This window comes from Phoenix dactylifera, unplaced genomic scaffold (genome assembly GCF_009389715.1).
Source record: "Phoenix dactylifera cultivar Barhee BC4 unplaced genomic scaffold, palm_55x_up_171113_PBpolish2nd_filt_p 000299F, whole genome shotgun sequence".
NCBI classification, from domain to species: Eukaryota; Viridiplantae; Streptophyta; class Magnoliopsida; order Arecales; family Arecaceae; genus Phoenix; species Phoenix dactylifera.
The window spans coordinates 42,848-57,993 of record NW_024067776.1 but is presented as its reverse complement, the minus strand read 5'-3'; the positions used below and the strand labels follow the sequence as shown (position 1 = coordinate 57,993).

Genomic DNA, 15,146 nt, shown 5'->3' with positions numbered 1-15,146 from the left:
TTTTATTTTTTCGTCCCCCATCAACGACGTGCAAAAGGAGAAGCCCACTGTAAAAGACCCGTCAACCTACGTGTGGTAAGCCCGTATTGCCATCGAAAGTTCCACCTCTCCCAGCTAAAGCGGTTCCCACAAACATCAAGCGGATAACTACACTGATAAACTTCCACGTGCCCCAACTACATCCAATAAAACGTTGCCACTTAATCAGGCTGGTTGAAGTGAAATGCCAGCTAAGAGAAACTTCCAGAAAGAAAAAGAGCAAGATGTCGGAATGTAGTCACAGATATTACTATGCGACCGGCGGTACGGTGTCTCGGAGCAAAAACCATCTCATCCGTCCCTTCGCGTGGCTCTCAGATCTGTGCCCCCGCATAGAAGTTATTACGCTGACAATCCCGTATCTTATAGTTGCCATAAAATCGAAGTGGATCGGTCCAATTCGAAAGTTCACAAGGATGCCCTTCGTCACATCCAGCGCCAGCTGGCAAGTCAAGCATTTCTCCTCGTCTGACAGAAGTGCCACTGACGCAACACCATCCAAGAGTCCACCGAACCAACGGCCGGGGATGGCCGACGCTCACGAATAATTCCATCATTTTTTTTTTTTGCTTTTTTTTTTCAACGGATGGGGACATCGGGAGGGAGCCGCATGCGCACAGCCACCATCGGCAATGTCAAAATCAATATCCAACGATCTCGACCGTCAAACACGGTAGGCCAGGAGTCTATCTGATGGTCCATGGTCCAAGGACCATCAGCCAGTAGAATTTAGCTCACTCCATGAGGGACCCACTCCCCACGGAAGCGATCTACCATCTTACGGATGAAGGACGCACGCGTCGGATTCCTGTCCAGTACAAGGGCAATGCCGTCATTTGAAATATGAGGGTATTTTAGTAATTCAAAGAAGAATCGAGCCGGAAATGTGCTACTTTTCCTCTCTGTTTTTTTTTCTCATGCCGAGTAATTAAATCCATCAACGTATGCGCTCCCCGCGTTCCCGCCGTCGGACGCCCATTTACCGTGTTAAAACCCCCTCGTCTCTTTCTCTCTCCAACAACTCTGCTCGAAAAGAAGAGAGAGAAAGCTTCGAGCTCCCCCCTAATGGCGAGATTGAAGACGAAGCAGCTCTCGTACATCGCGGTCCCCTCTCAGATCATCCACTCCCTGTCCTCCTCTACTGTCCAGAACCTGCTTCTCTCCCCAAAGAAGGCCTCGCGGTCGGGGAACCGCCTGTTCTCCCTCACCGTAAGCCCAAGGTTTTTTCTTTCGTTCCTCTTTCTCTTCGCTCTGGTCGGAACGCTACGGATTGGGTTCCGCCTCAACCTGCTCCTCCCCTTGCCCCCCATGCCCTGCTCCACCTTCGGCGAGGTGGCCGCGGCGACGGCGGCACGGACGGCTGATTCGGCGCTGCCGATCGCGCCGGCGGGAGGAGGGGAGTGGAGGGAGGAGTTCTGGAAGCAGCCGGAGGGGATGGGGTACCGCCCGTGCCTGCAATTCGGAGACGAGTACCGTCGGGAGAGCGTGGCGGTGCGGACGAACCGGAGGAAGTACCTCATGGTGGTGGTCTCCGGCGGGGTTAACCAGCAGCGGAACCAGATCGTCGACGCGGTGGTCATCGCCCGGATCCTCGGCGCCGCCCTCGTCGTCCCAATTCTCCAGGTCAACGTCATCTGGGGAGACGAAAGGTACTATCATCGTCGCCGGAATCCCAATTGAAGCCTAAATTCTAAATCACTCGTCTTTCCGTTCCTCGTCTTCCTTCTATCCCCTCTCGAATCGAACTTCTATCCAAAAATAGAAGTGCTTAGATATTTTTCTCCATATATTTGGGAAAAGAATCTAGTGCTTTTTCCGCCTTAAATTCGATGATTTTTTGGATAATTCGCCAAATCTAGCGTTTGGAAACAGCGTTTCCATTTCCAGACTCCAGTCATTGATGAGTCAATTGTTGCTAAATTTCTGTTCATGGTTTAAGAGACACTTTTTGTGCTCGGCATCGGCTCACCGCTGTAAGCTTACCGATGGAAAGATTTGTTTGGTGAGAGATCTAACATTTTCGTTGTCGTGCGTGTTCTGGGCAGCGAGTTCTCGGATATATTCGATTTGGAGCATTTCAAGAGCGTTCTTGCGGACGACATCCGGGTTGTGTCGTCGCTGCCGTCGACACATATAATGACGAGGCCAGTGGAGGAGAAGCGGACGCCGCTCCATGTTTCACCACGTTGGATTCGGTCGAGGTATCTCAAGCGGGTGAGTCCTGCTATTACTCATATTGCAATGTGATATTGTTTGATTAAAACCAATTTTAAAACTTCGGCCAAACGCATTGTTTAAGTCCGGAAGATATTAGTTGGCAAGGAACTGCATTATTTAATATCTTATTGAATTAGAGAAGCTGTCTGAACTAATGTTTAATCCTTAGTTTCTAGTTGGTGATCACTATTGCTGAGGAATTGTATTATTCTGTAGCCTATGGAACTTATTAGCTGTCGTTCTTCTTCAACCACCAACATACAATTAGCAGTCGATACGATCGAAAGAATCGCATTGTCCATTAGATAATTAGCATCAAAGTGGTTTTTGTACTGATATCTAATAAATGGGGAATCCGTAACAAAAGAGTTGCAATAATTGGGTTGTCGTGATGATCTTGTTTCTACACCATTTCTTAAAAGTTTAGCAGAAAGATTTCACTGTATTCTATTAGTGTGTTGATTTAGTTTATGTATGATGGAGGCCTTAGAAGGAATTTGGGTTACATGGATAACAGAACTGGTCATTTATATTCTGTGTTCTCCCTTTGCAGCTGAAAAGAGAAGGGGTTTTGCTTCTGCGGGGCTTGGATTCCAGGCTGTCAAAAGACCTTCCGCCTGATCTCCAAAAGCTCCGATGCAAGGTAATCAGAGTCTCCAAGGCTTTTGTTTTCTTTGCTAGGTTTAATCCGCTTTAAACTGCCCATTGTAATCGAACATATAATTATTTGCGGTTCCTCAAAATGATTCTAGGTCGCATTTCAAGCGTTGAGGTTTTCGGCCCCCATACTGGAGTTGGGCAACAAGCTCGCCGCGAGGATGCGGAGCCAGGGGCCATACCTTGCACTACATCTGCGAATGGAGAAGGATGTATGGGTGAGAACTGGTTGCCTTCCTGGCTTGAGCGGTGAGTATGATGAGATCATTCAAGAAGAAAGGAAGCGCAGACCAGAGCTCCTCACTGCAAGGTCCAACATGACCCACCATCAGCGCAAGCTCGCTGGCCTCTGTCCATTAAATGCACAAGAAGTCACCAGGTAAGGGCTGCGTGCATTTTGTTGGAGCTAGCACAAACCCATACTTGTATCTTGACTATCTAACGTGAGATTCTTGTCAAAATTTGTCGTCTATCAGATTGCTTAAAGCACTGGAAGCCCCGAGAGATGCGAGGATATACTGGGCTGGAGGGGAACCATTTGGTGGACCAGCTGCCTTGCAGCCGCTAACCAGAGAGTTCCCACATTTCTACAGCAAGGAGAATCTATCCCTGCCTGGTGAACTGGAACCATTTGCCAATAAGGCTTCTCTTCTTGCTGCTGTCGACTACATAGTTGGCGAGCGGAGCGATGTCTTCATGCCTTCCCATGGGGGAATATGGGACATCTGATGCAGGGGCACAGGGCATTTGCAGGGCACAAGAAGTTCATAACCCCAAACAAGCGGCAGATGCTCCCTTACTTCCTCGACACCTCACTTCCGGAATCCGAGTTTAAACGAATCATAAAAGAACTGCATAAGGGATCCCTGGGGCAGCCAGAATTCAGGAAGCTTGGGAGGGATGTCACAGCCTACCCGGTTCCTGAGTGCATGTGTAACAGTACAAACACGGGCTCATCAATTTAGCCAGAGTTTGAAGAATCTTCTATCTTCATGGGTCTAAATTGCATTGGAGCACTGTCCAGAGACATTGCCCTCCAGTTTTCACCGAGCAGCCGAAGAATTGGGGGCTGATATCAGAATATGATGGCTTCCTACTGATCTGGGAGCCAAAGTTTGCCATGGAGGCCAGTGTTGGAGGGCTGCCTCTCCATCCGAAAACAGAGTTCACCTTATATATACAGAAGCGTAAAGATGCACATATACACAGCTCAAGATGAATTCACACACAGAGCCCCCTTTTTCCTGTATGTATATTGATGTTGTTATTTATTCTTTTTCCAATATGGTTATTCATTATATTTTGGCAATCAATTATGGGGATGATTGTTTTGATTCTTTGTTGTGCTTATAGAATGTATCTACGTACTAGTCATGTGTATACTTCCAGTTTCTAATGGGAGAGATCATAGATGATTCATTGTACCACACTTTTGGCTTAAAGTGAAAAGCTTTCCTTGCATTTTTTCCCCAGTTTAATTTCCTTCTTTTCTGGACTAGGAGGGGCTATTCTCTATTCTCTATTTCCTATTCCCCATGCATCCTATTCAGGCTGAAGCCCAAGCCTCTCGGCAAACTGAGCCACTCCTTGTGGAAGTTGGTGCTTAGCATAAAAGCAAGAGTCGAAATAAGGGCATGTGCCCTGTGAAATTGAATCTCATCTATTCGGTGGTGCTCTTATTCAATTTTACACGTAGAATATATGACATATAGCTTGGAATTTTAGTTTATACACATTTGTTAATGTTCTGGGCACCTTTGAACACTTGCAGCAAATGTGTTTGGTAAAATTACAGTCTTCGGTGACTGAGACTCCCCTAATGTCAAAATTTATGTTGAGCCAACCACAATTTGGTTGTGTAATCCCGTAATATAGCCTGTAGGGTTACAAATATACACTCTCAAGTTGATAGTCATGAAATCTAGAGCGGCACAACACAAATTTAAAAGGATATTTTGGATTTCTCTTTTCAGTTAAACTGTCATTCTTTAACATTTATTAAGGCTAAATCAATCAAAGAGGTGTAACTCTCTGGTTGTTTTTTTTTTTTTTTTGTTAAATAACTCTCTGGTTGTTCACAGCGGGGGCTTTGGGATAATTTCAGACTGAGTGCGCTATTCTCTCACCTGTATCCGGTTAGGTTTTGCTAGTTGAGCTATCTTGTTTTGGGAGAAACTATGTCCTAGATCCAATCTATAGTTCAACTATAGACTGGACCAATAATATCCTGCCATGTGTCCATTGCTCAATGGGTACTTATTTCATAATAAGGTAGTGGAGGAAAAGTTAGAATGGAGCCAGCTCGGCTTGTTTGGTTGGTGTACCCTGTCTCCTTTTTATTCCCTGACCATCCGGGTGTCTCCTCTTTGTTTTTTGCCATTGCCCGATGGGTGCCTATTTCATAAGCCCAATCCAATGATTTGGTAGGAAAAGACTACATGAAGTGTAACTGTACAAGAAAGCTAATCAAGGTGTTATGGATGTCAGCTGAAAGTTTGGAAAGCTATACGCTCTGGAGGCATATCCTGAAAGACCAAAGAAAAGGAAGAAGCCCGTTACAATGATCTCCCTCCTCTCATCTAGTCCGAGACTTAAAGAGTACAAGATCGGAGCTCGCCCTGTACACGGGCCCACCGCTTCATGGAATCTTTTCCCACCAAATGAAGTCTCCATTTGGGAGCTCTGGCTTTGTCCATGCACATGTTGGACAACGAAGCCCTGAAGGAATACCCAATCGAGAGAATGTCTGTACGTAAATTTAGATCCAAAGCTCTGCAAATATTGCTACCTTTTTGTGCCATAATTGGCAGAGACAAAGTATATACCAATTATTTTAGTGCTTATAAAGAACATGTTTCAAATATAAAATGAAGAAATTTCCAAAAGAACATAGATTTAGTGGCTGACAGCTAAGCTATAATACACATGAGCAGCGTGCACTCATCATGTTCAAACTTACAAACGCACCGTTCTCAAATGTATATGCTAGCGGCGAGATCTTTGCACCCTAAAGTATGGTTCAATCATAAACACTCATCATATTATTCATCTTGAAGATGTACGGTCTCTGTTAACTTTTTGATGCGTTGTGTATCATATTAAAAACTACGTAGATATCTTTCAAAATAAATAAAAGCTGTTCGTTTTTAAGATAGATGATTCGACGATGAACCATAGTGATATAGGATTTTGAGATACAAAAATGGTACCATAGAGGATTCGAACTTATTTGGAATTCTCATTCCACTGATCCGAGGCCACCTAATCAATTATGGTCGTGATACTGGGTCTAGGCCCCCTGGACGGTCCAGTGTAGGCCACAATGGCTCAGACTCGATGAAAAGGCTGTCCTTGAAGAAGAGGTAGTCCTTGATGAAGCGGGTAACCTTGCAGTGCATCTTTTGCACGAACGTGCACGCGTGCCATATATGAGATAGATACTCGGCGGCGATCCATGCATGCAAAGTTCGTTCTTTTTCTTTTTCTTCTTTTTTTAGTATGAATACAGCCGATAAAGTTAGAAAAAAAAAAAAAAAAGGCTACAAAGAGATTTCGGCATAGACACTTGGTCTGCCTAGATAAACCGTTCAAGTAATAAGCAGCAAAGGAGGCAACCCAGTCAGCAGCACAATTTGCTTCCTGATAAACATGTGTAGTAACGTAGGAACCACACTCTTTCAGTAGTCGGCGAATAACGTGAAGCAGTGGCTGCTCCTCAATCGCGCACCTCCGACTTCGAACCCACTCGATGACAGTAGTCAAATCCTCTTTCAATAGGATATAGTCCGCACCCAACACCCGTCGCGCATAAGTGATACCCTCCTATGCTGCTTGGACCTCGACGCACACAACGGACGTGTCGAAGATCCGTTACCCCCTACTACCACCAATCTGGTATCGTGGTCTCTGATAACAAATTCCACACCTCCGCAGCTCTCTCCCTCGTCTACACTGTCGTCAAAGTTCATCTTGAAAAAACCGAGAGGTCGAGGCACTCAGAAAACAAAAACGGTCCTGAATGCTGTAGTAGCAGAATGATTGCCCCAGTTTTTTCTAGCTAACCCAACAGGCGAAACCTCCGTGATACCGAGAAACTCTGCCGCATACAGTAGAGCTCTGTCCACCACTGCCCTTAGGTGAGAGCTACTATCTTCGAAGACTCGGGCATTCTTATCCAACCAACAGTGGTAAGCTAGGTAAGCAACCGGTGTCCCCCTCTTCTCAATTCCGAGACCTCCTATAGAGACCTCCAAGAAGTCCACAAAGTTCCCGATGGACAACCACATCTGCCGATGGTTGGGGTGGGCCGAGCATGCAAAGTTCTTTGCGGTGGAAAAAATGCACCACAAAGGATCCGAACTCAGTTATTGACTGTCAGCCTCAAGCAGTAGTGCTCTAGAAGTCTAAAACTCTTATGAGAATTGCGAGGAGGTTGATTTGTTCCAAAATTAATCGTTTTCCCATGAGGTTTAAAACCATGAGCATGGTGGTGTTGATGAATAATGTCCCAACAAAAAGAAACGCAGCAATCAGAGCTGAGTTCAAAGTGTTGGCCAAGTCCTGGCCGAAATTGTCATCTACTTCACTTGGGAGAGGGCTTCATCCCTGGGAACACGTACACAAAGCTGCTCCTTGTTTCGGTCGAAGGGTCTAAGAAATCTATCCAATTAGGCTACATGCGTTGGTCTATCAAAGCAAGCTAGAAATTGGGCCCATGTTAAGTTAATTTTGCGTTAGGTGGTTCAAAGACTGAAGTTACCAGACCTTCTTGTAACACATATTGAAATCCTTATTTGTATAGCTAAATCATTTGTTACTAAATAGGTTATTTGCTCTCTATTTTGAACAAGACCACTCGTATATGATACATACCTAGGCCTCAAATCCAAGAATCTCGGAAGTTGAACCGAGTCAACGCAGACAGCCTAGAGAAAATATGATGAGTTTATCATGAAATTACTTCATGTGTACAAAACTACATTTGTGGGATGCAATCATGCTGAGGTCTACTTTCGCATGATTTGTACCTCTTTATGCCTCTCAAGTGTCGAGACTCAAATAAAAGAAGAACAACTTCGTCTAGCATGCTAGAAACCCAAGGACTATTTTCACACAAATCGTACCTCCTTATAAGATTTAAGCCATTTTCCTAAAGAAAAAGATAGACAGCTTTAATTAGATATAATGCCAGAAATCTATCCTTCTTGTGGACTTCATATGAGATAACTCCTTCAAAATTTTGTGGCCGTATAAAAGCCCAAGATTATATAAGAAGATGGCATCATGGTCGGCGGACATGGTTTTGTTCAATATGCGAAAGCTTCCACTTTGGCATCTATGTGCACGGATCCATGCAGATGTGTGTTTAGTCCCGTATCAGTTATGCACCGAATAAATCTTAAGTACTTATATATAGTCAATAAACTTGAATTATACCTTTCAGCTAGCTCTTCTGGGTAAGATCTTGAGTTATTATAAAATAGTATCCGAGCGGACCCAATCTATAGCCCATATGGACTAGGGAATATTGTAGCATGGGCCTATTTGGATTGACCATAGGTTGATCACGATGTTTGTTATTAAATTTGAATGGATTTGAACCCTTAATCTGACAAAGATACTAAGGCTTAAATGGGAAAAGTATATGAGGATCCGTATGGGTGTGTGTTTAAGTTCTATATCGGCGGCTATGCATTGGATTAGAGATACAATCGAGCGAAGCTAAGTCGAATAGCTAGAGGCTCGAGCTTAAGCTCAAAACTCAACTCGAGATCGATTGAGCCTTAATATCCAAACTTAAACTCGATTCAATCAAAATAAAGCAAAACTCGAGATTGACTCGATTCGACTCAAATATCAATTGTGGCATACTCGAGCTCGAGTTCGAGCCTTCATTATAATTAAAAAATATAGTTAAAAGTTAGAAATTAGGTCAGATTAAAAAATATAAATATTATTTTTAAATTATTAAATTAATAATATATTATAAATAAAATATAGCACTATTATATATATTTGACTAGGTTTTCGAGCTTTTGAGCTAAGTATTTTCATACTCGAGTTTAATAATAGTCAAGTCGAGCTAAGCTCGGACTCTGAGTCGAATTCGAACAAAGCTGCTCAATTCATTTATACCCCTATGAGGGTTGTTTTGGGTTCTTATATAGGGCCAATAAATCTGAATAATACTTTCAAGCTAGTCTTTTTGGATGCGGTCATGGATCGTTAGAAGTGGCTGCTGAGAAGGGATTTGTGACAATAGCATATGACTTCATATACTTTGATTGAGTTCATTATATTGATTTTGATCTATAACTAGCTTCTAGTCCATCATTTGTATGTTTGCACAATAGGAATTGGCTGGTAAACACTCATATGTAGTTGATAATATTTCTTTTGTTCTTTTACTTATTTGTTTAAGCATGTAAATCATTTGCTAATAACAATATAAATTCCCAATCAAGGTATTACAATTGTGAAAATGCAAAAGCTAACCTATCGTGACATGCATGTTAGTCTTACCATGAAAATCTTCATTTCCTTAACCCACTTTGGCAATGCTTCCCTTATCCTTAATCTCTTTGTTGCATCACCGCCTTCTTGCTGCTTGGTTGTCAGTTATGTTTCTCCATCAGAAGTATTTCAGAAAATGCACATTTATGTATCAAGTATCAAGGACTTTAACTATGCTACTACGCTGTTTTGAATGATGGACTTCCATCTTGTTGACATTTTTTTAAAAAAATACTATCCAATGTAATTTTTTCCCTATCACATAGATTGATGTAAAATTAGACGTAGCATCTGTCCTTTCTCATGAATGATGTAGAAGTAAATTAGTTGTTATCCTCCCGAAAATGTCATGAAGATTCACCAAGTATTAATTTGTTATCACATAAAGCTTGAATTATTTTAAAATACTCAGTGTACACTGTGTTTCTAATTTTTGTATGCCGCGAGATTTTATGTTTCAACACCCTTTAGATTTAGGTGTATTGATGTTTGCAATGCTCTTTTCCTTAAGAACCATCATCAATAAGTGCAGATAACTATTTGCTTCCTATCTATATCATCATCATGTTATGTATAGATGGATTTCCCATTCCTGATAATTATAGGGATCTTATAGTAAAAGCAGCATAATTTACACAACTTGGCGTTTAAAATTGTACCCCTATTTTTGGAATGTTCGTGAATAAATTTAGAAGCCTTCTTCGCCAGGAGAGTGTATCTAATTTTCCGTTTCTGAAAAATACGCAGTCCGAAGATCGAAGGTTGGCAAAACACTTCCGAGCTTGGCATGCTCTTGATGGCAGCTATTAAGCATGCCAAGAGATGCAATGGAGACCAACATGCTAAATTTTAATCATACATATGGCTTAGACTGTTATTATACGGACTATCCCGATGCCAAATTGCCACTACACATAAGATGGGTATGTATGCATGTCTTTTTTGTGTGAGTGTGTGGCAAAGCATTTAGATATAATATTGAGTGGTTAGGATTTTCTTATGGTCATGCAGATGCCTAAGACATGCATGCAAACATATCAACTATCATAATGCAGAAGGCCTCGAACGCCCATCTATGAGTCTTTAGATTTATCCATCACTTGGTTCAATTTTAATATCTTTGAGGGGAGAAAAGTTCATATAGCAATTAATAAAAGTTTATTAATCAATATGATTAGAGAGAAAAAGAAATCCATATTAGATGAAGCCATGGCTATGGCTATTCGTTCTTTTTGGTTGGGCACATAGCATGTGTTCGCCATTGGTTTCTACGAGGGAATGGGTTATATATCCATTTGGGTGCAAGTCCAATTCAAATTTTCCGTGTGATCGGGCGGCACTGTGGAACCTTGGCTAACCGTAGGATGTATCTTTCTCGCGAAAGAAGGATTCATCTTCCTTCCTTCGCCCGAATCCACCGTTGGATCATCCAGCGCACGCCTCTCAAAGCGCTCCAAACTCGTTCATCCGGATGCACATATCTCAAAGCGACCAGCGAAGGATCCAACGGTGGATTCGCGCCAAGCAAGGTGAAACCTACGTGAGTAACCTGTATTCGCTGGGAAGTGGCCGGGTTCCTTTTGATCATTCCTGGCGGCCATCGGTTTTCTTTCTCGTTTCGAGACCCAGAGGGAGGGAGAGAGAGAGAGAGCGAGTATAGAAGAGCAACAGGGAAGGAAACGATGCCTCTCAAAACCGTCGATGCGACCGTCTCGGATTTTGAGGAAGTTTTCGAGCGATTCAAATCGGAGAACTCCCAGAATCAACTAAAATTTCTGCTCTTCTTAGCGAACAAAGACCCCTCCACCTCCCTTAGCTGGTGCCCTGGTACTCTCTTTCCCCCAAATTCCCCCTTTATCTAGCCATTTTAATCCGTCAATCTCAGTATTTTTCTTCGATTTTTTTTTGTTTTGCAAGAAAGGGGAGGTTTTTCGCAATGGAAATAATCGATGATAAGGGATAATCGATCTGTGATTTGGCACCGCCTTTGCTCGTTCCGTATTTTTTTTATTCTTCCCCCTTTTGTGGTTTGATGGGTGTTTTAATATAGGCAGTGGCACGCTCGGTATTTGTTTTTGTTTAAAAATCGAAATCGTAAGATTAGTCGCTTGGTAGGAGTTTCGTTGTTACATTTTGCTTGAACATTATATCACATGGGCTAGTAGTTGTCTTTTTATGACTGTGTGCAAATTGTTGTAAAGCGCAACGTGGATTAATTGAATAAATGCGATGTATAATATATTCTAAAATTTTTATAAAGATTCATGATATAAGAGGGAGGGCATTGCCAGTATTCAGTGGAAAATGATTCTTTATTTGATTTCAAGGAAGGCATGTCATAAGTCGGTGTAAACTTTTGATGCCCGAAATGACTTTAGGTTTTCGTTATCTGAAAGAAGTTTGTATATCGTCTGATATGAAATATGATATGATTTAAATTTTAGAATGAAAGCAATAGTTTGAGTTGTTTGTGAGAGAGCTATTCATATTTATATATCCAGTGAGGAATATAATATTGCATATGAAACAACTTTTATTTACGTTTTTTTGCAATAAACGTTGATAATTGTCGATCCTCAAAGTTTTGATTATAGAGGGATTTGTGATTTAGTGGATTGTAGTGCACCCCTACAACCACAAGCTTGATTTCTTGAATCATTATTTTTCTTATTTCTTTAGAACAAGATGGACTGGTGCAGAATTGTTTGGAGGTGTGAAGTGACTGCATGATTTGCTGCCATCAGTGAAGAATTCTGATAAGCTTCAATTCAGAGCTGGGATTCCAACGGCTATGTCATTCAAGAATAACGACACTTGTTTTTAGAGTTTTGAAGCTGAGGGTGACTTTCCTTGCAGTCCTTTTATAACTTACAGATGGAGGTACCAGTTTAACATGCACGAATTTCTATGCTCCTCCTATTGGAAGATTTGGATATTTTGCATAAGTTATGGTCCAAGGGATATGGTGATGAAATTTTGCATGCTTCATGGTAAAGAAGATGGGATTTTCAATTACCATTTTGTCATTCCTTTTCTAAAGAACCTTTAGTAAAGCTTTGAAATACTACCCACATCACTTGCCACTCGCAACTACCATCTAGGAGGTGGTTTTGGGTTACCATCGCTTTGGTGGTAACATTAATTTAAGTTGCTGACCTCTTTCTCTGTCCCTCTCTATCTGGCGCCTTGCAGCTTCTTCGCTGTTGAAGATCTTTGTCTATGGCTTTCGTTGGGAAGGAGCCAAAATTCCTGAGTCATGACTAGTCCTTTTTGATAAGAATGAAATAAAAATTTAAGTCTAGATCAAATGGACAACCATAGATTAGTTGGTATGTAACTCCTTCATAGTTGGATCTGTTATTTAGAGCAATGTGGATAAAATGGAGGGTTGCCTCTACCCCATAGATGTTATGCAAACACCCTATACCTTCAAGACTAAAGTGTAAAGTGATTTTGCCGAGTTTTAGAGAACAAGGGCCTAGCCACATATAATGGATTATCTAGAATTTTGAAGAGGTGGATGCATGGTAAAATAGGACAATTTAAAAATAATCACCTTGATCATGATTTTCCACAGGAGTGCATGAGAGAGAGAAAGAGACGATAAATTGAAATCGACCAGATCTTTTGCATCTTCTTCGGACTATTTATTGAGAAAATTTGTAGTTATTGACTTGTATCACTACTTCAGATTTGTCTACAAGAGACTATAAACAGATATAGTGTGCTTTAATTGGACTTGAATTTCCAAATGCTGCAAATGCCTGTTTGATAACATTTTCAGAAGGGATTGGACATGAAGGAGAAAGAGGATATTAGCTCTGCCACTAAAGCAGCACTTGTCATCATTGCTGTCTTAATTTGAACTCATCTGAGATACTGATATTTGATGCTTTAATTCATGAGCATAGGTCATGACTGCATTCTCATACTTAATATTTCTTTCAAATTATTGCTTTCAATGGGTTCGATGGAACAGTACCTCAAATGCTTGTTTGCATTTGAGACAAATTATTATCACAAAAATTGCTTCTTATCTACTGAATGTTTTAGTTGCCCTATCTGACATGGAATGTATTCCTTTTGCAAAATGGGCCCTTGAGGAGTGTAGCATCTAGGAGAAGTATCATGGCCTGCGAACTCTGGTGGCTTTCTAACCTTCTTATGTTATGTCATTACCAAACAGAAAGAATAGATCAGTGTTCTTTACGCTTCTTCTGTTACCATCTTTTGCACTTGATGCATTGTGATTTGTTCATACGCATGGCTATAAGGACTCTCTAACCTTGATTGTATGAGATATAATTTGAAGAGGACACAGTTTGCTTGTACGTCTGTCGTCGGATCTGAAACTCTGATAGCTCAGCAATATGTGTTGTTTTTGAGATGTCAAAATGGTGCCACTACAACTGTCTTACTCTGTATGCATGTAATATATGAGCAGGACTTTTTTCCTTCCCGACTGTAATACTGGATCAGATATTCCTGTTTTCATAACTGAAAGAATGAAGGCTTTGCCCACGAAAATGATATTCTCTCTTTAATTTTGCAGATTGCAATGTGGCAGAGCCTGTAATATATGAAAAACTAGAAGCTTCGCAAAGCGATGTGGCACTCCTGAGAGGATATGTTGGAGATAAAGGTACATGGAGAAATCCTAGCCACCCATGGAGAGTCGACCCAAGATTCAAGCTCAGTGGGGTTCCAACCCTCATTCGATGGGAGAATGAAGCGATCATTGGACGCCTGGAAGACCATGAGGCTCATGTTGGAAACAAAATTGATGCCCTTCTAGCTAGCAATTGATCTTATTCTCCAGCAATGACTGTTTTAGTACTGCTCTGAAGAATAATATTTCACAGCTTGAATTTGTGATGGTAGACAATAAACCTACCAAGTTGGCATGCAAGAATTTTTGTTTTGTATCTTTGGATACTCAAGATCTTTCAGATTAATGCAAAAGCTATGATGAATAATATTTCACAGCTTGCAGTTGTGTTGGTAGGCAATAAACTTAAGTTAGCATGCAAGAAATTTTATGTTATGTACGTTTGGATTCTCGAGCTTTTTCAGATTAATAGAAAAACTGTTTAAGAATTTTATACTCTGATGTGTTTCTGGGAAAACTCCAAGTAGATTAGGTACTGATGTGATTTGTTGTTCATTAGTAGCGATCATTGTCTGGTTTCAGGCTATTTGAAAGAGAATGAATAGAATCCTATCTACATTTGTGGTAGTTAGCACGAGTTTTCCTTTCAATCTACTTCCGCAGAGCCAGGTTTCATCCTGGCTCTGACTCGTTTGATGTGGCTTCATATATGGGTTGCAAGTTGGCTTTTTTTATGGTCCTTTCATGCGTAAATCACATGATTCTTTTAATGGATCTTGATAGCTCTGCCAAGGTACATGCTTAGAGTTAAGAAGATACCCATTAGGGATACAATCCTCCGGATTGAAGATATAACTATATAAACAGGAAAAAGATAAAAGTTTTTAGTAATTGATGGTTTCAACCCAATACCATTTTGAGTCATTGATTTCCTTTTATCCTTTGTAAGTCTTTTTTTTAAAACTACGTTTTAGCTTGGGCACCTTTAAACAAGTCAGGGTCATCTCATAGCCCCCATTCGAGTTACAAGCCCACACGACTGCGGTCGGCCGCCGGACAGTGCGGCATCTAGTTGTGTTGAAATAGCAAATTATGTGCGACAGCCATGACG

At 41.4% G+C, this 15,146-nt stretch overlaps 1 protein-coding gene and 1 pseudogene across 1 annotated transcript; both read left to right on the top strand.

Moving 5' to 3' along the window:
* The first annotated feature begins 956 nt into the window (after nucleotides 1-956).
* LOC103698145 lies at nucleotides 957-4,369 on the top strand (annotated as a pseudogene).
* A 6,620-nt stretch (nucleotides 4,370-10,989) lies between these two features.
* Nucleotides 10,990-14,412, top strand: LOC103698144 (thioredoxin-like protein Clot). Its single transcript, XM_008780134.4, has 2 exons — nucleotides 10,990-11,253; nucleotides 13,979-14,412. The coding sequence occupies exons 1-2, from the start codon at nucleotides 11,109-11,111 to the stop codon at nucleotides 14,230-14,232; spliced, it is 399 nt and encodes a 132-aa protein (XP_008778356.1). The 5' UTR covers nucleotides 10,990-11,108; the 3' UTR covers nucleotides 14,233-14,412.
* Nucleotides 14,413-15,146: the final 734 nt, after the last annotated feature.

Bases quoted from the DNA above. Each gene is read 5' to 3' on its own strand.
- LOC103698144 (XM_008780134.4), top strand. From the start codon at position 11,109: ATGCCTCTCAAAACCGTCGATGCGACCGTCTCGGATTTTGAGGAAGTT. The intron at 11,254-13,978 runs GTACTCTCTTTC...TTAATTTTGCAG, and splicing joins CTCCCTTAGCTGGTGCCCTG to ATTGCAATGTGGCAGAGCCT.